General features: G+C 37.2%; 1 protein-coding gene and 1 pseudogene across 1 annotated transcript; both read left to right on the top strand.

Moving 5' to 3' along the window:
* Nucleotides 1-738: 738 nt before the first annotated feature.
* On the top strand, nt 739-2,806 carry LOC113339425 (high affinity nitrate transporter 2.4-like). The gene is made up of 2 exons (XM_026584706.1): nt 739-1,621; nt 1,755-2,806. Exons 1-2 carry the CDS (start codon nt 818-820, stop codon nt 2,535-2,537), a joined length of 1,587 nt encoding a protein of 528 aa, XP_026440491.1. The 5' UTR covers nt 739-817; the 3' UTR covers nt 2,538-2,806.
* Nucleotides 2,807-4,997: 2,191 nt separating this feature from the next.
* Nucleotides 4,998-13,128, top strand: LOC113340152 (annotated as a pseudogene).
* The last annotated feature ends 7,844 nt before the right edge of the window (nt 13,129-20,972 follow it).

The following is a 20,972-nucleotide window of genomic DNA, read 5'->3' as shown; positions in this document are numbered from 1 at the left end:
CGTTTTGTTTAAGCTTTCGAACTTAGAAGAGATATACACAAAAGGGGCCAGCGTTGGTTTTGTTTACCGAACAAATAATCATTGTTAATGGTGTCAAAGAAGTCGTACGTACGGATCTACACAAGTTGGTACAGAAAAAATCAAACACAGCGATCGATGATGCAACAGTGATGTGATTACCGCAATGCCAATGTTATTTTCTCAAAAAAAATGCACTCGAAAGTCATGGGGTATTAATCAGCAAATATGTCATATAAGAAGAATCCACAAATTGAAAACGTAAACAAATTTTTATATGCAACTAGCTAGCAATAGATCACAATCAACGATACGAAAATTTAATGTGCATATATATAAAACAAACCTTAGATCCAGGAAGAATTTTGTCATTAATTTTTTACTGCAGACAGTAGGTAAGACAATTCTAAACAATAGAGTTGACATTCATGTAATGTATACTAATACACAATGAACCGACTATCTCAAAGAATGAAAATTAATTAATTCAGACTCTTCATAAGATGGAACGGGTTATTGGGTAAAATTGATCCCTTAGAGTATGTCATGAGACCCTTTTTTACAGATGCGGCGTAATGGATTCATCCCCTTAATTCATATTTTACTGATAGGAATCTCTGATCTTGCCCCCATCAGAGTCGACAGCCTGACAATGTCAACGGTTTTCATATATAAATGGATCAACCCATCTGCTTCTTTCTTCAGTATCTCCAACAGCACTTCACATAAACCAACAAGTTTTTTACTATCTCTCCCTAAATCTAGCTAGCTAAACTTTCATCTCTTTTTGTGAAAGGAAATGGCTGGTGGACAGGGAGAGCCAGGGAGCTCCATGCATGGAGTGACTGGCAGAGAACCAGCTTATGCTCTATCTGCGGAATCTGTTGAGACCGACAAAACTGCACATTTCGATCTACCTGTAGACTCTGAGCATAAAGCAACAAAATTTAAGCTTTTCTCATTTGCTAATCCACATATGAGAACTTTCCATCTCTCATGGTTGTCTTTCTTTACTTGTTTTGTATCAACATTCGCTGCTGCTCCTCTTGTTCCTATTATTAGAGACAATCTTAACTTGGTTAAAGGGGATGTGGGCAATGCTGGAGTTGCTTCTGTCTCGGGTAGTATCTTCTCTAGGCTTGCCATGGGAGCTGTTTGTGATTTACTAGGGCCAAGATATGGTTGTGCCTTCTTGATGATGCTCTCTGCGCCAACTGTATTTTGCATGGCTCTAGTTGGATCTCCTGGAGGTTATGTAGCCGTTCGTTTTATGATCGGGTTTTCTCTCGCTACATTCGTTTCTTGCCAGTACTGGATGAGTACTATGTTTAACAGTAAGATCATTGGGACAGTAAATGGTACCGCCGCAGGTTGGGGAAACATGGGTGGTGGTGCAACTCAACTTTTAATGCCTGTACTTTACGAGATAATCAGAAAATGCGGTTCTACCCAATTCTCAGCATGGCGTATTGCCTTCTTCATCCCTGGCTGGATGCATATCATTACAGGGCTCATGGTTTTGATCCTTGGACAAGATCTACCTGATGGAAATCTTGGTGCCTTACAAAAGACCGGAACTGTTGCCAAAGACAAGTTCTCCAAGGTTTGTTCTTATCTTCTATTTCCTCGAGGACTTAATCCACGGATCTTCAAGTACCTAATCCAAGAATTAGTTTACAGTTCTTTCTTAGACTTAATTCTGAATCTCATAAATTATCATCATGTATTTTGTTTAGGTACTTTGGTATGCTGTGACAAACTACAGGACATGGATCTTTGTACTACTCTATGGATACTCAATGGGTGTCGAATTATCTACCGATAATATCATTGCTGAGTACTTCTTTGACAGATTTGATCTAAAGCTCCACACAGCTGGTATAATAGCCGCTGCTTTTGGAATGGCCAACTTCTTTGCTCGCCCAATTGGTGGATATCTATCAGATATTGGTGCCCGTAGATGGGGAATGAGGGCCAGATTATGGAACCTATGGCTCCTCCAAACCGGGGGAGGTCTCTTTTGCATTTGGCTTGGTCTTTCCGATTCACTTATCGTCTCTATCGTGGCTATGATACTTTTCTCCCTTTGTGCTCAAGCTGCATGTGGAGCTACATTCGGTGTCATTCCATTCGTTTCTCGACGATCACTGGGTATTATTTCAGGTTTAACCGGTGCCGGTGGTAACTTCGGTTCTGGATTGACCCAATTCTTGTTCTTTACAAGTTCAAACTTCTCAACCGCGGATGGAATCGTTTACATGGGAATTATGATTGTGGCATGTACCTTGCCTACAGCCTTCATACATTTCCCTCAGTGGGGAAGCATGTTCCTTCCAGCTTCAAAAAATGTCGAAAAATCTAAGGAAGAGTACTACTATGCATCCGAATACACCAAGGAGGAGCAGGATCAGGGATTGCATTCAAACAGTATGAAGTTCGCTGAGAATGCTAGGTCAGAACGTGGTGGCCGTGTCGCTTCTGCACCAACCCCACCTGGATCTACACCTCAACATGTTTAGCTTAAGGTTGCACAGACACTATATATATGTACACATTGTATACACACGAGAACGTGGTACATAACGGCCCGGCCTTGATTATGATTTCTAAGTTCTCCAAAAATATTTTCCAGTTCGATGTTTGGTTTGTTTTAAGAAAAGCTTATTGGTGGTTTGGTACCTACGGTTTGTCTAGCATCGGACTTTGGTACACAGTTGTTTTAGATATTAAGGATTGGTATGTACCTGGATATTAGTTGAATTAAGCGAGAGCATTCTTTGAGGCTTCATACATATTTTTCTTATCCGGTTTAGATGATTCAAAAAACATAATTTGGCCAAAAATGCATGGTCGATGATTCAAAAAATATTGCCAAAACTGAATCAACAAATATGAACATTGTTATGTAGTTCTCATGAGTTCTGAGTAATTACATTCAGTTGAAAATTAAGGGTTCTCTTTTCACTGATTTAGGATAAATTGTTGTGACAACTGACAGTGCCTAATTAGTGATCGTCAGTCGGTTCTCTAAAATTTTGACATGCTAATTTAGTAATTTAAATAACTGTTTTTGTTCATACTAATTTAATTATCGCATACAATTAATTGGTATTGAATTTGTACAACTAAACAGCACTATTATAATACAAAAACAATTGTCGTTGATAATTGTGTTTGAATTACTCTAAAATCATAGCATGTTTGAAAAATTTGATCATCAAACATTTGAAAAAATATCTTCAAAGAAAAATTATACTGTTAGATGCGCCTTAGTCTCCTGGAGATAACTTACCAATTCGATATAAGTACTAACTTGATAAGTACAAAAACTTATGTATGTACTCTGACGCAGAGGGACATAGGTAAATAGGTAAGTCAGAAGTTGAATCATCAGAAATTGAAAATAGAATCCCAAGTCTTCAGTTATACTCGCTCCGTACCAAATTAGATGAGCTAGTTGTAGGTTGCACAATTTTTAAGGCAAGGAGGAAAGGGGAATATATTTAAGTAATTTTTACAACACAAAATTGGTTTAAAAGACCAAAATTAACAATTTCTGGGTGAAAAAGACATCTAAATTTTGATATTGTTTAAATTGGCAAAAATGTAAAAATGGTCAGGATGTAAACAGTTTCATCCTACCCATTTTCAAATACTTTTTCTTATTTTTAATTTACATCAGGATGCATCCAGTTTCATCCTTACTATTTTTTAAGTTTAAGCCAGGATGAATCCAGTTTCATCCTTGCTATTTTTTTGGTGTCCATTTCAGCCGAACTAATTTTTACTCGTCCATTAGAACCATGTTTTAAAAATATTTGGACAAATGACCCATTTTCCGTTTTTACAATTATACCTTTGTGGATAATAACTAGTAAAACTTAGAAATAATTTCTCTTAAACTATACTACGGTTTTTCGTAAATTTTATACACCGTTAAAAAATATTTTAAAACACCTGTGCAACGAATATAAACATGGATATTAAATTATATATATATTTCTTATAGTAACAATAATCAATTAAAAGTGTAGTTTTAGAAATATCCCTTGATTAGTGAGATAACTCATCTGTTTTGGGACAGAATTTAAAACCAACTAGCTCATCTAATTTGGGACGGAGAGAATATCAAATTGCAACTAATTATAAATCAATGACAGAGCCCCCCTCTTGGCCCCTTCCGTTTTATTTTTTTTTTATTTTCTTGAAGAAAATCCTCCTTGCGCGTTTTGCACAAAAAGATAAAAACAAAATATCAATGACAGAGTCATATCTAGATCTGGTAAGAGGGAGATGAAGAAGAGGAGGAGGAGAAAACAGGAGGAATATGTTAAATAGTACCACATCGGTTAGGGCATCCTAGGTCTCGCGCTTAATAAGCCTTGGGCAATTCTAACCTTGTAAGACGGTTTTCGAGGTTAGTTAGGCCCGAGGATTCTTAACGTGGTATCAGAGCCAGGCCCCATCAACACTACCCATGTTCGTCTGTGGTTTCCGTACCTCTCTGTATCCCTGCCAGTGTGCGTCTGTGGTTTCCGTACCTCTCTGTATCCCCGTTAGTGTGTGTCCATGGCTTCCGTGACATTCCGTCTATGTAGCCCTAGTCGTTGAGAGTGGGTTTTAAATAGTACCACATCGCCTAGGGCATCCTAGGTCTCGCACTTTATAAGCCTTCGGAAATCCTAACCTTGCAATACGGTTTTCGAGGTGAATTAGGACCGAGGATTCCTAACAGATGTAGGTACGCAAAATAGGTTCGCCACGTGTCCATACAGGAAGGCACGAGATAGGACTGAAGAATCTCACTTAAAGATCTCAGTCAGTGACTTGTCAAATAAAATGTCAGAATTACCTCGCCACTAACTAATAACACAAAGCACGTAGAGAAAGCATCCTAAAAACGAAGCACCTCGTATAAAGAATCTAAACTGCGAAGAATCAGTTGGAGTACCCGACAAGACACCAGCCACGGAATAAAGATGGACGAAGTAAGGTTACTTGGCTGGAAAGATAACATGCGAAGTAAGTAAATTATGAAACGAGAAAAGAGACAGTTGTCCCGACAAACACCCATAGTTGTCAGCGAAAGAAAAGGGAAAACTTTATAGAAAATGATCTGGGCGAAATATAAAGCATCTTCACGATAACCTGAAGACGAGGAGACGAAATAAAGTGAGTGGTACACCATTAGCGTCGATTAGTCTATAAATAGGGGTTTTTGGGCAATGAGGGGGTCGGATTCTTTGGAGGGGAGAGCTTTGCTAAGAGTGAGAGATTAGAGTTTCCGTGTAGAAGAGAACTTGTATTTTCACTGCTTGGGGTGGTTAAATAATAAAGAGTTTCTTATCCGTAACTTTTAACATGTCTTAGATCTGTTTCTTTTCTTATTTGGGTGTGTTACTGGATTTCTAGTTGTCACGGAGGAAGAACAGAAGAAGAGCTCAATGAAGAGAAATGAAAAGAAACTAGACTTATTACCCAAAATCAACGGTTAACATTAGCTCACATACTAATTAAACTAAAGGCTACGGCTATGATTATCATATAAAATCTGCAGATAGGAATAGTTATTTAGGAATCGGTTGATCAGCTAATATGCAGCAGCTAGTTTTGAATAATCTTCTGCTACCCTTTGAAGTGGTAAAGGGTAGTAGGACTAGCTGTTATATTTGATTATAAATTGAGTCGCCGTCTAATTGGTCGTCGTCATCATCATCATCATGTTAATTAATTTGTTGTTTCTTAATTTAATGTGGGAAGGAAGTAAGGTATTCATATGCTATTTAAGAGATCAATTGAACGCGTTATCAAGCTTAGTTTTTAATAGAGAATCAAACCTAGTGTATAAATATATAATGTATCTTAACATTTCCAGCTACCTAGGCGGTATCTTGTCAATAATGGAGATTCAACATTGCCTGAATTTTTCCAAGTTAGAATCTCCCCCAGTCCCGTTCTTCACGGAGACAGCTATACTAAGGGATATAAGAAAATTTGGTTATCACATGATTATATCTCCACTTGCATATATCAAATGCATCCTTTTTTAAATCGGAAAATGTGACAGTGATCAAAAAGTTTATTTCAGGTTTAAGTGTTAACCACAATATAGTGTGCTGGTGGATCGGTGTGGTTGCTGGTATTCAAAAACCAGATAACAATGATGTAGTTGTTCATCTTGTAGAATATTATGCTAACTGCATTTCACATGGAAATAATCTAATGACAGGTTATAGAGAATAGACTACAGTATTCCTTTTCTATCATCATATTCGATCAATGAATGTAAACATGCTTGGGGGAGCAAATATTAATGGTTAATAGTATTCGTCTTTTTGTGTTAGAGATATTCTCAAAGGGGCAAGTGAAGTTTATGTTTACGGAACAAATATTCATTGCAAGTACGGAATTACAAAAGTTGGTACAGAAAAATCAAACATAGCAATCAATGATGCAACATTGATGTGATTATTTATCGCAATGCTAGTATGATTTCTATCGAGAACATGCACTCGAAAGTCACGGGGTGTTAATTAATCAGAAAATATGTCATACATAAATATCCACAAATTGAGAACATAAACAATTTTTTATAGGAAACTAGCGAGCAATAGATCACAATCAACGATAAGAAAAATTTAGATGGATAATATAAAACAAAGTTTGTCCAGGAAAAATTTCATTAATTTTTACTGAAGACAGTAGTAGGTAAGAGAATTTTAAACAATACAGTTGACATTCATGTAATGTATAACACACAGTGAATCAATTAACTCAAAGAAAATTAATTCAGACTCTTCATAAGATGAATGCTTGGGTAAAATTGATTCTTAGAGAACATCATGAGACTTTTATAAATGCGGCATAATGGATTAATTCCCTTAATTCATATTTTAGTGATTAGAATCTCTAATCTTGCCCCCAACAAAGTCGACAGACAGACAATGTCAACGGTTCTCGTATATAAATGGATCAGCCCAGTTCTTCTTTCTTCGGTATCTCAAACAACACTTCACATAAACAACCAAGTTTTTCTTATCTCCAAGATCTCTCTAAATCTAGCCAGATAGACTTTCATCTCTTTTGGTGAAAGGAAACGGTTGGTGAACAGGGGGAGTGTTGGTTAAACTTCAACATAGAAGTCATTAACAAGCTGGTTAGGACAAGATTAGGAAATTGATGTAATCCTAAGGGAATTAGAAGTCATCTAATTCTAAGAAAAGGAAAGACATGTAATAAGGTTATAGGACTAGGAAAAGGAATTCATAGTTCTATATATATATGATCACCAAAGTTGTGGTTGATCATATGAGCAAGATTAGAGCTTGTGTTTAGTTTTGAGTGATTTTCTAAACATCAATAAAGAGAGTTGTCTTTATATAAGCTAAGTTTCATCTTGCAGTTGTCATTAATTGGTATCAGAGCTTGTTTCTGAGCCATGGAAAACGAAACTACCATTGTGGGTGCAAAACAGTTCACGCCACCATCAATACAAGTTCCAATCCTCAACGCCACAAACTACACAGTATGAGCCATGAGAATGAAGGTACTGATGAAAATCTACAAAGTTTGGGAAACAATTGATCCTGGTACATTGGACCCAGACAAAAACAATGTTGCCATTGGATTACTCTTTCAAGCAATACCGGAATGTCTTGTTCTACAAGTTGGTTAACAGGAAACTTCAAAGAAAATTTGGGATGCAATAAAGGAACTAATCTCGGAGATGATCGAGTTAAAGAAGCCCGTCTGCAAACCTTAATGTCTGAATTTGAAAGAGTGAAGATGAAAGACACTGATACTATTGATAGCTTTGCAGGAAAGCTATTAGAGATAGCCTCAAAAGCTGCGTCACTTGGACAATCCATTGATGAAGATAAACTGGTAAAGAAGTTTCTCAATAGTTTACCAAGATCCAAGTATATTCATATCATAGCTTCTCTCGAACAAGTCTTAGATTTAAAGAAGACTAGCTATGAAGATATAATTGGAAGATTGAAAGCATATGAAGAAAGAATCCTTGATGAAGAAAACAATGGAGAAACTCAAGGAAAACTCTTGTACACAAACTCTTACCAACAAAACTCTGCGACAAGAGGAAGAGGTCGTGGAAGAGGTGGTAGAGGAAACAGAGGCCGAGGAAGGGGAAGAAGGTTTAACTCACAAGATAGAACAAAAAGTCAGAATGATCAAAACCAAGGGAAAGAAAAGAAGGATAGATCAAACATTATTTGTTACAGATGTGATAAACCAGGACACTTCTCCTCTATATGCCTTGAAAGAATACAAAAGATGGAAGAAACAAACAAGAATGAAACAAGGGAAGCAGATACAGCTCTTTTCATGCACGAAGTTGTATTCTTAAACGAAGGGAACCTAATACCAAAAAACTACGAATCAAAGGATGGAGAAGAAGGAATCTGGTATTTAGATAGTGGAGCCAGCAATCACATGACTGGTAAGAGACACTACTTTTCTGAACTCAATGAGAAAATCAAAGGACAAGTGAAGTTTGGGGATGGATCTTCTGTAGAAATTGAAGGGAAAGGATCAATTCTATTTCATAGAAAGACCGGAAAACAGAAGCTTGTCACAAACATCTACTTCATCCCAAACTTACAAAGCAACATTCTAAGTTTAGGACAAGCTACAGAAGTTGGATGTGATGTAAGAATGCGACAAGATTATCTAACAGTTCATGACCCAAGTGGAAGACTTTTAGTTAGAGTCTCACGCTCACCGAATAGACTCTACAAGATAAGTCTCATGATTGGAAGGCCATTGTATCTGAATATGAGACTGGAAGATCAGACATGGAAGTGGCACGCAAGGTTAAGACACATAAGTTTCAGAACCTTAAAGGCAATGTCTCAGAACAAGATGGTTCGAGGACTACTACAGATAAATGATGAAGCAAAAATCTGTGAATCATGTTTAGTTGGGAAACAAACTCGTCAAGGTTTCCTTAAAGCAAAAACATTCAGAGCCTCAAAGCCATTAGAGCTTCTTCATGCTGATTTATGTGGTCCTATTACACCACAAACCCTTGCAAATAACAAATACATATTTGTTATTATAGATGACTTCTCAAGATATATGTGGTCTATTTTTATGAAAGAAAAGAGTGAAGCATTTGACAGAGTCAAAATGCTTAGAACTGATAGAGGAGGAGAGTTCACTTCCTTAGAGTTCAACAAGTTCTGTGAGTCAAATGGAATCAAAAGGCAACTCACAGCACCATATACCCTACAACAACATGGAGTGGTGGAGAGGAGAAACATGACTCTAATGGAGATGACAAGAAGTTCTTTAAAGGCTATGCAGGTACCTAATTATCTATGGGGAGAAGCTGTAGGACACTCCACATACCTAATAAACAGGATACCTACGAAATATCTGAAACAAATGACTCCATATGAAAGTTTGCGAAAGAGAAAACCAAACATAGATCATTTAAGAGTGTTTGGTTGCAAAACATACGAAAAAGTTGATTCTGCAACTCTTAAGAAACTGGATGATCGATCTCAGACTCTTGTGAATCTAGGAATTGAGCCTGGATCCAAAGCTTACAGATTATTCAATCCAACAACGAAAAGAGTGATAGTGAGTCGAGATGTGGTATTCGATGAAAAAGCAAACTGAAACTGGAAAGAAACTAATGATGGACCAAGTAGGGATCCAGGAATGTTTCACATGAGATGGGGTCAATTAATTGATGAAGGCGAATGACCCATAATCATCAATACCAATGGAAACAATGATGTTAATCAAGAAGAAGAAGAGAATAATGAAAACACTGAGAATAACGAAGAAGTAGAAGAAGAAGAAGAAGAATAAGAAGAGATCGATGAAATAACTCAACCCATTCCACTGCGAAAATCTACAAGACAGATGCAAAAGCCACAATATCTGGAGGATTATGTTCTTCAAGCTGCAGAAGAATGTGAGATTATGCTACTTTCTGTTAATGATGAACCAAGGAATTTTCAGGAAGCAAAGGTCTCGACTAAATGGACACAAGCATGTAGAGAAGAAATTATTTCAATCAACAGAAACAAGACTTGGTTTCTAGTTGATAAGCCAGGTGGGGTAAAAGTGATTGGTCTTAAGTGGATCTTCAAAATAAAACGGAATGATGATGGTACTGTCAATAAATACAAAGCAAGGCTTGTAGCTAAAGGATATGTACAAGAATTAGGCATAGATTTTGATGAAGTTTTTGCACCAGTTGCTAGAATTGAAACAATACGCTTATTAATTGCAGAGGCAGCATCAAACTCATGGGAAATTCACCACTTAGACGTTAAGATAGCATTCTTACATGGTGAATTGCGAGAAGATGTGTATGTTGAACAACCAGAAGGTTTTGAAGTAAAAGGACAAGAGCATAAGGTTTATAAGTTATCAAAAGCTCTATATGGTCTAAGACAAGCTCCTCGAGCCTGGAATACAAAGTTAAATCAAATCTTAAGAGAAATCAGATTTGTGAAGTGCTCTAAAGAAATATCAGTATACAGAAGAGAAAAAAAGGGAACGCTTCTTGTGATTGCAGTCTATGTAGATGATCTATTTTTGACTGGCAACTCCCTTAAGGTGATCAATGAGTTCAAGAGAGAAATGTCATCAAAGTTTGAGATGTCAGACCTCGGGAAACTCACTTATTACCTTGGCAGAGAAGTCCATCAAGGAGTAGATGGGATTCAGATTAAACAAGAAGCTTATGCAAGGAGAATTCTGAAAGAAGCAAGACTTGAAACTTGTAATCCAACTAAGATACCAATGGAGTTTGGACTTAAAGTTTCAAAGGCACAAAAAGAAGTTGAGATTGATCCAACAAGTTATAGAAGAAATGTTGGATGCCTAAGATACTTATTACACACAAGACCAGATTTGGCTTTCTTTGTGGGAGTAGCAAGCCGTTATATGCAGAGTCCACGCAAGTCTCATGGTGATGTAATAAAGCAGATATTGAGATATCTAAGAGGAACAATCAGCTTTGGATTGAAGTATGGTCGAGGAGGATCAAGAGGAATTGTTGGGTAGACAACAGTCATAATATTGACCAAGATGATGGAAAAGGTACAACTGGTCATATATTTTATCTAGGTGAAGCACCTATTACATGGTGTTCACAGAAGCAAGACATTGTAGCCCTCTCATCATATGAAGCTGAGTTTATGGCTGCAACAGAAGCAGCTAAACAATCAATATGGCTTCAAGAACTGTTGGGTGAAATCAAAGGAAGAGAACCTGAAAAAGTTCTCATCAAGATTGATAATAAGTCTGCAATTATACTCACTAAAAATCCAGTGTTTCATGGGAAGACGAAACACATTCACAAAAGGTATCATTTCATACGAGAATGTATCGAGAAGGAGATCATCAACGTTGAACACATACTAGGAACTGAGAAGAAAGCAGATATATTGACAAAGGCATTAGCTCGGATCAAGTTTGAAGAAATGAGACAATTGATTGGAGTACGAAATATGTCACGGGTAAGGTTGAAGCTTAACGGGGAGAATGTTGGTTAAACTTCAACATAGAAGTCACTAACAAGCTGGTTAGGACAAGATTAGGATATTGATGTAATTCTAAGGGAATTAAAAGTCATCTAGTTCTAAGAAAAGAAAAGACATGTAATAAGGTAATAGGATTAGGAAAAGGAATTCATAGTTCTATATATATATGATCACCAAAGTTGTGGTTGATCATATGAGCAAGATTAGAGCTTGTGTTTAGTTTTGAGTGATTTTCTAAACATCAATAAAGAGAGTTGTCTTTATATAAGATAAGTTTCATCTTGCAGTTGCCATTCGTTTTATGATCGGGTTTTCTCTCGCTGCATTCGTTTCTTGCCAGTACTGGATGAGTACTATGTTCAACAGTAAGATTATTGGGACAGTAAATGGTACCGCTGCAGGTTGGAGAAACATGGGTGGTGGTGCAACTCAACTTTTAATGCCTGTACTTTACGAGATAATCAGAAAATGCGGTTCTACCCAATTCTCAGAATGGCGTATTGCCTTCTTCATCCCTGGTTGGATGCATATCATTACAGGGCTCATGGTTTTGATCCTTGGACAAGATCTTCCTGATGGAATTGGTGCCTTACAAAAGACTGGAACTGTTGCCAAAGACAAGTTCTCCAAGGTTTGTTCTCATCTTCTCTTTTCTTGTGTACTTAATCCTGGAATTAATCAAGTTACTTTTCTTACTTGTACCAAAAAAAAAATAAAAAAAAATACTATTGTTCTTTCGATTCTCAGGTCATTTTGAAACACAGAATTGTTAACCTGATAAATTATCATCACTGTTTTTTGTTTAGGTACTTTGTATGCTGTGACAAACTACAGGACATGGATCTTTTTTCTACTCTATGGATACTCAATGGGTGTAGAATTATCTACCGATAATATCATTGCTGAGTACTTCTTTGACAGATTTGATCTAAAGCTCCACACAGCTGGTATAATAGCTGCTGCTTTTGGAATGGCCAACTTCTTTGCTCGCCCAATTGGTGGATATCTCTCAGATATTGGTGCCCGTAGATCGGGAATGAGGGCCAGATTATGAAACCTATGGCTCCTCCAAACTGGTGGAGGTCTCTTTTGCATATGGCTTGGTCTTTCCGATTCACTTATCGTCTCTATCGTGGCTATGATCCTTTTCTCCCTTTGTGCTCAAGCTGCATGTGGATCTACATTCGGTGTTATTCCTTTCGTTTCTCGGCGATCACTGGGTATCATTTCAGGTTTGACCGGTGCCGGCGGTAATTTTTGTTCTGCATTGACCCAATTCTTGTTCTTTACAAGTTCAAGCTTCTCAACCGCGGATGGAATCGTTTACATGGGAATTATGATTGTTGCATATACTCTGCCCACAGTCTTCATACATTTCCCTCAGTGGGGAAGTATGTTCCTTCCAGCTTCAAAAGATGTCGAAAAATCTAAGGAAGAGTACTATTATGCATCCGAGTACACCAAGGAGGAGCATGCGCAGGGATTGCATTCAAACAGCATCAAGTTCGCTGAGAATGCTAGGTCAGAACGTGGTGGCCGTGTCGCTTCTGCACCAACCCCACCAGGATCTACACCCCAACATGTTTAGCTTAAGGTTCCATAGACACACAAGACGCTATACACATACACACATTAATTGTATACACACGAGAAGGTGGTACTTAACGGTCCGGCTTTGGTTATGATTTGTAAGTTCTCCAAAATATTTTCCAGTTCAATGTTTGGTCTGTTTTATGAAAAGGTTATTTGTGGTTTGGTACCTACGTTTTATCTAGCATCGGACTTTGGTTTACAGTTATTCAAGTATTGAGGGTTGTAATGTACCTGGATCATTAGTTGATTGTCAAAGACTCGGTAAACTCAAATATTTTCGTGTTCTGAACCTTGGTGACCTCAAGTGTGTAATGGCATCAATTTCTTCCGCACTCATAAAATTGTCGCACCTTACTACGTACTCCCTCCGCACTCATAAAATTTCTTCCGCACTCATAAAATTTAAAGCCGAAACAATTAGCTCTTACACTTAGACATACTGATCCAATTAATACTGTGTTTGTTTAAGTACATTTCTTACCAAAAAGAAGAAAAAAAAAAGGAAAATGGCATGCAAATTCTATAAACATATAAATCATTTTTTTGATTGAACAATCCAATCACATTTCAGTTAACCCATAAAAGTGATTACAAAAAAATATAAAAACATTGAAAACCCAAATACAAAATTTTTTAGGATTTATATTCACAACTTCTGATCTGGAAGTGTTTTGCGATTTTGTTAACATGGGCGGATGCGCAATAATCAACAGTTTTAGTTGGCAATTGGATTGAAACTTGTTTGAAATTGAAAATAAAACCCCCCACTTTTCAACTGATCAAATTCGCGACGACAGAGTCATATGTGATGTCTAATAGTATGAGTGATTGTATGGCTTGTCCTGTGTGAATGTAAGAGTCATTGTATGTGCCATGAGCACGTGAGAGGTGAGTGCTGAATGAGTCTTTAGAGTCTGAGTATATATACTCACTGTCCTGTAATGAGTCAACCATTCTTTCCTAATCAATATTATCCAACCCTTAACAATGTAGATATCGGAAATCTATCTTGGTATCAGACTCAGAGGGTAATCGATCCTACCCTGTGATTTATTCACCAACACCGCCATTATATCATCATCATTAATCATCCCAACCACCACCATCATCAACTTCTTCTCCTGTTATGATTCAGATATTTAAAATGTTGATTCGGAAATGAAATCAACAAGGATTCATATAAATTTGATCCGAGTTTTACTCTTAAAAGACAAAATTCATAGATCTGAGCTCTCTGCTTCTTCTACAATGGAAATCATCATCATCTTCTTCCATTAATGGTGCTTTTAGGTAAGAATTAGGGTTTATGTTTCGAATCTGATACCTCTACAACAACATAATCAAGCATGTTCTAGATCTGAATTTTGGTCTCCTCAATCGTGTTAATGGCGATTTATTATCTCCGATTTGGATTCCGGTTGGTTTCACAGCTTAGTTGGATGACGAAAACGATGCTGGTAATCTCGATGTCAATTTTTTGATTACTTCAGCTCTATTTCATGTGTTCAGTTCAAAATCAAATCATCTTCAAAGTTTCAATTTCATCTTCATATTAGATTTTCATCATCAATTAGTTTTGCTTATGCTGCCTAAGTAGTTAGAGGAAGCATTCTATGTTTGTTTTTGGATTTGAAGTTCATTGTTGCTGAAAATTGGTTGATGTTACGTTGTTCGTGTGTGTTTCTACTATCAAAGAGTTAGAGGAACATTCTTAAATTGCGTGGTTGAACATCCAAGGCCCCTGTTACTGAATATTTGCTGCACTAAAGTTGCTTAAAATTCCTTTATTCAGTTTCATTCATATTCTTTATGTCTTCACAGTCCTCACCGATTAGATGGTGTTGATTTCTTCTGAGCGTGTGAGATGATAGAGCTACCTATGAAGTTTTGAAGTTGAGTTTTGATTATGGGTATAATCTGCGGATTCGATTTTGGATTGAAGTTATGTTCGTTGAGTTTGCTTATGATTTTGTATGCAACCTGTTGCTAAGTTTGCATATGCTTAGAGTATCCAACCTGTTGTTTACTCTCTATCTTAGTTAGGTCTTTATGTTTGCTAAATAACACTGGTGCTTTAATAAGCACTTTGAATAATGTTGAGGAGATCTCACTGAGTAGTTATATTTGCAAGCTTATCTCTTAGAAGTTGATGGTTATATTATCAAGAGACGACAAATTTGCATATCCAAGTTGGTGATTACTAGAGTTGAGGGTGGTATCACCAACTATGTTGCTAGAGTTCAGTTGTTGTATGGAACTTTATTATTACTTCTCATGCTTCATAGTGCTGAATGCTTCTGAAGTTGTGTGTATACAAGTATGGTGGTTGCTGTTCTTCAATGTTTCTACACCAATTTACTAGCCTGCTACTTCTTAATGGAACTTCTTACCCTGCAACTCTTGCTTCTGGCCTGCTACCTCTGTTGTGAAAGAAAAGCTACAGTCATGCACCTGCTTATCTATTCTAGTTCTTTATCATCCTATACATACTTAGATACTGTTGTTGACCATGCTTTTATGTACTTGCGGTGCTTCCTTCAGTCCATGGTCTTTCTTGGAGATGATTTCTTGCTTGAGAGGATTAACTTCTTCAACTACAGGGAGTTTTTGAGTTCTTGTTTTACAGAGTATGTATACAGGTGCTAGTCCACCTGCTGGTTTTCAATTTCTATCTGCAATACAGGGTACAAGTACAACTTCTGTCTGAGCAACTCCTATTGTAATACCAACTTCCAGCTACATCCATTCAATTTCTGCATTACTCATGGTATTCCACTACACCCTACTCAACACTAATATCTCTTTCGTATGTGCTGCTGTGTACGGGATTTTATTTCTTTTAATACTTCATATTGGCAAGACTTATTCGCTACCAATATCACCTGTCAGCTCGCCAACAATCACCTCTCTCTTGGTTTTCTCTACTGTTATTCTATTTCTTTTTGTAGTGTGGGTGATTGTATGGCTTGTCTTGTGTGCAATCTCAATGTCCCTTTGCAAGGTACCTTGACCTTGAGGGGGGCTAATAGTGTGAGTGATTGTATGGCTTGTCCTGTGTGAATGTAAGAGTCATTGTATGTGTCATGAGCACGTGAGAGGTGAGTGCTGAATGAGTCTTTAGAGTCTGAGTATATATACTCACTGTCCTGTAATGAGTCAACCATTCTTTCTTAATCAATATTATCCAACCCTTAACAATGTAGATATGAAAAATCTATCTATGTCGATCTTATAATCGTCTGCCCATTGAGGGTGTAAAGGGTAGGTAAGACTAGTTTATTTGATTATAATTATAGGTCGTTATCTGATCGCTCATCATCGTGCATTTAGCTAGCTAGCGAACCCTAATCCTAAATCTTAGTTTGAAAGATGCGAAGAGCTATATTAATTAGATATTATAATGTACCTTATAACTAGGTACTTAAGATATTATCTAATGAACTTTTCCACCTGGGAATAATAATTTCCCTCCACTCATGGAGGCAGCTAAGAAACACAGGACAGTTTGGTTATCACATGATAATGTTATATCTCGACTTGCATAAATTAATGGGCCAATCACAAAACGGTTGTGTTTTTTAATTCGCGTTTACAAATCGATCATTTTTCATCCGATTTAATACTTTTGAAAATGTTTTTTTTACACAAGATGCTTCCTCTAATTTGACTTAGCTAAACAGGTTGAGGTGGTAGTGACGAAGTGTTGGTGGTGGTAAGGTGGAAACTTAAGGTAAACCCTGAAGGGGATGCGGTGTAGGCGTGAAGCTTTTGGGTAAGTGCCATGTAATGATCTTGATTTGAGCTATAATTCCGGTACACATCAAAGGAGAAGCGGTAAAACTTTTGGATAAATGCCACGTAACGATCCTAAACTGCGCTTGGTACTTTTGCAGCATGCAAAGTACCACCATTGCCAAATAGCACCTCCATCAAACAACAGCACTGATGGCAAAAGAATATATTACGTTTTGAGGGACAAATAGATAAGTAGTTTAACTCCGATTCAAATGCCAGTGGTGAGATCTGTCTGACTTTCCTTTGATAAAGTACGACCATTTTTAAACTTGTTTGTAAGTAAGACATCGACCAATGGGATGTTCAGACCACTGTAGATAAACAAGGTTACCAGGCGGGATTACCAGATTGCACGAGAGTTACTAATTCATTCTAAACAAAACAATCTTCACTAGTGGATCGATTTAGGAAACCGGTAATCTTCATGGAATTTGGTAATGCCATGCTGCCCGTAAGCAGAGATTGTAGACAAAAATGAAGTGGTTGTTGATTTTGTAGCAGATAATGTAGTTAACTGCGCTCACTTGGAAATAATGAGAATGAAGGTGAGCAGAGGACTTTCAGAAGATACTTGTCATTTTTCTTCATATTACGGGAGAGTAATGTATTTTTCAGTTTTGTTTTCCTACCATCATCTTCCAGAAAAGAATGTCAACATGCAGAAGGGCAGACAATATGGTTGATAATTAACAATACTTGTTTTTGTCGTTGTACAAAGGTCTCTATAGATATCCGAAGGGACCAGTTTAAGGTTATCAAACAAATTCATTGCTAGTGGTTTCAAAGAAAGTCATTCCTTGTTAAAGAGTATGTACGGCTTTATGGAAGTTGAAACATCTATCATCCCTTGTTAAAGAGTATGATAGATGCGATTATCGCAATGCTAATATGTAATTTTAATTAAAAAAATGCACTAGAAAGACAGAAAACTCGAGGGAACATCGATCACGTGCATTTAAGCCATCATATTTTAATTTTCTTTAAATCTGAAGGCTTACAAGTGTTTTTTCATTGTATTGTTATGCACTAGTCCGAGATAGCACGACTCAAAATTCATGGGGTATCAGTCATAATTGTGAAATAAAAAACACCAGCTAGTAACTCAAAGAAAATTCAGACTCTTGATAGGATGATGGGCTGGAAAAGATTTAATGATCCTTAGGATACGTCTTGTTGCCGCGTAATGGAGATTCTTTACCTTAGTTCATATTTTATTATAATCCTGCTTTAATTAGAATATCCACAGACAATGTCAATGGTTTTCATGTATGGATGGATCAATCCATTTTGCTCAATAACAACACTTCACAAATTTCGAAAAACACAATTTGTTGTTATCTGTTTTTCTGAAATGAAATGGATGGTCAACAGGGGGAGCCAGGGAGCTCCATGCATGGAGTGACTGGTAGAGAACCAGCTTATGCTTTCTCTGTGGCTTCGGTTGAGACCGTTAAAACTGCACACTTCGATCCACCGGTAGATCCTGAGCATAAAGCAACAAAGTTTAAACTTTTCTCGTTTACTAATATCCACATATGAGAACTTTCCACCTCCCGTGGTTGTCTTTCTTTACTTTTATAGTATCAACATTTGCTGCTGCTGCTCTAGTTCCTATTATAAGGGAAAATCTCATTTTTATTAAAGGGGATGTGGGTAATGCTGGAGTTGCTTCTGTCTCAGGTAGTATCTTCTCTAGGCTTGCCATGGGATCTGTTTGTGATTTACTAGGGACAAGATGTGGTTGTGCCTTCTTGATAATGTTCTCTGCACCAACTGTATTTTGCATGGCTTTGTTTGGATCTGTTTGGGTGCAATGATAAAAAACAAGGAAAAATCAAATAAGTAAAAGTTATCGATACTTAGATCCTTCATAATGAAAGTGATCGATTTGACGAAACGAACGAGCTCCCAAGAGTTCCGCAATGGTAACAAGGAAATTTTTTGGAAAAACAGAGTGAGTCACATGTTCGACACGATTTATTTAAGACATGAGCGACTGGATACACTCAAAAGTGATGCTATAACCCTCGTAGGACGGATATCTTCAGGATAAAACACCCTACACCTACTACTAGCATATGTAGTAGATGCTCAACTTGAACTTGGAAACTCCGAAAAAAAACCTTAAGGAAAATCGCGAACGCTTAAGAAAACAATATAAAAATATTCTCCCTTAGGGATCTCTCTAAAATATAGAAAAAATCCGTTCCCATAGATTTTACAAAAGTAGAGAGTATGTTTATATGATGGAATAATACAACTTAAAAATAGGAACTCCCCAATGTGGGACTAAAAAGTTCCACTCACAAAAGAAAACAATAAGTTATTATTTTTCTTAAAAACTTTAAAAATCAATTTTCTATTCATTGTTTTCCAACAATCCCCCACATGAATGAAAACCTCAATAAACATAAAAAACACAGATAAATCTTGGTGAATCAACAACCCAACCTCACAACCCGAACTGACTGAACAGACAGACGGATCGTGCATGTTGAAATCATACTAGCCATTCCAACGTGCTCTCTCTCACATAACAGTGTCGACCCCATTGTCATACTATAGATTGCATAAATCATAATAGTATAGAGAGCTTTCATAGTTAGTTTCTCACAGGTGATACTAAAGGTTTCTTTCACCAAAGCGAAAAAGTATCAACTAATGAACCCTTGGTGACCCTTAGGTCCTAAGTTCTAGTAATACCAAAACCATCAAAACGAAAATCACATAAAAAAAAACGCAGGAAATACCATTTTAGGCAGAGGTGTCCATGAGGTCTTGAACCTTTGCTTAGTGAGATATTACTGGAACTACTTGCTAGAGATAGTGAACGCGATGTCTTGAAGTGCTAGTGTTTGATGTAATTCGAGATAACAACCACAGATGATATCTTCAAGGTTGTTGCCAAGCTCGTGCCATTTTGTCCAATTTGTCCCTGGACATATCATGTTTCTCAGAATGCTCTAGGGAATCAAATCTCATAATGTCATAGGAAGCGTCCCAACTTCCTCATTTACATAAGTGATTTTCCATAAAAGTGTTACTGCTACACCCCACTTTAATCTTAAATTGAAACTATAAAACTCATTAAGACTTCTTAAAAGTCATCCTTCACATGCAGTCACACTATCACAACAAAGCACCATACAGAGGGACAGAGAATGTAATTCTCTTGATAGTGCATACTTTTAATCACCAAAAATTAGTTGTCTTATTCGAAACCTTGATCTTGGGATCTCCAGTCAGCAAGGCATGCGCTATCCAGGGACTTCACCTTTGAAAAATCACTTCGAAGACATAAAATCTCGTGGGTCTTTATCCTACCGTGTCAGCCTACAATCACTATTAATTGCGCACGAATATATCTTACTCACATCTCTTTCAAAATCTTCTTGTCCCATACTTTTTGTTTTTATGAATTCTCTGTTTCTACGATATTTGGTCATTGGATTTTCCATGGAAGGTCTCATACCGAGAGATGCACAGATGCGGAAACTTATATACAGGCACCGGCACGTACGCACAAATCTGTGTCCTTTGACTCCTAACATATAACCCATCTCTATAACCATCTTGAATTTGAGTCCCTTGATTAGTTTATTCCATTGCACTAGATTTAGTGGTACATGCATTTGCATAACGAAAAGCTTTGGAGGCAGGACAGCGTGAGCGTGATGATGAATACACACCATACTCCAAGTCAGCTGCAACAGCTGCAAATGGGGGCGACATGGTTTTCAACTACATAGCTAATGGGTAAAACTAAATCACACCTTCAAATTTCTTAACCCCTTAATCTGTTAAGAGTTAAGAGGGGGCGATGTGTGTACCCTATGTAAACTATATGGGGCAAGGGCCGGACTACCAGTTCAAGATGCCAGTCCAAGCTTCCATCATAGACTGCCGAATGTAGCTACAATTATGGTCTCCAGTCTTGGTAAATATCTCATGTGCAAACTTATCTCCTAAGCCTATGAAAAGGTTGGATAACTAACATGAACGGATATGTCGCAGAAGAGCCTTATCTAAAGACTTTTCTAACTT

The sequence above is a fragment of the Papaver somniferum genome, unplaced genomic scaffold (genome assembly GCF_003573695.1).
Source record: "Papaver somniferum cultivar HN1 unplaced genomic scaffold, ASM357369v1 unplaced-scaffold_21, whole genome shotgun sequence".
Classification (NCBI taxonomy): domain Eukaryota; kingdom Viridiplantae; phylum Streptophyta; class Magnoliopsida; order Ranunculales; family Papaveraceae; genus Papaver; species Papaver somniferum.
Note: the sequence above shows the minus strand (reverse complement) of the source record. Positions and strands in the feature narration are given on the sequence as shown.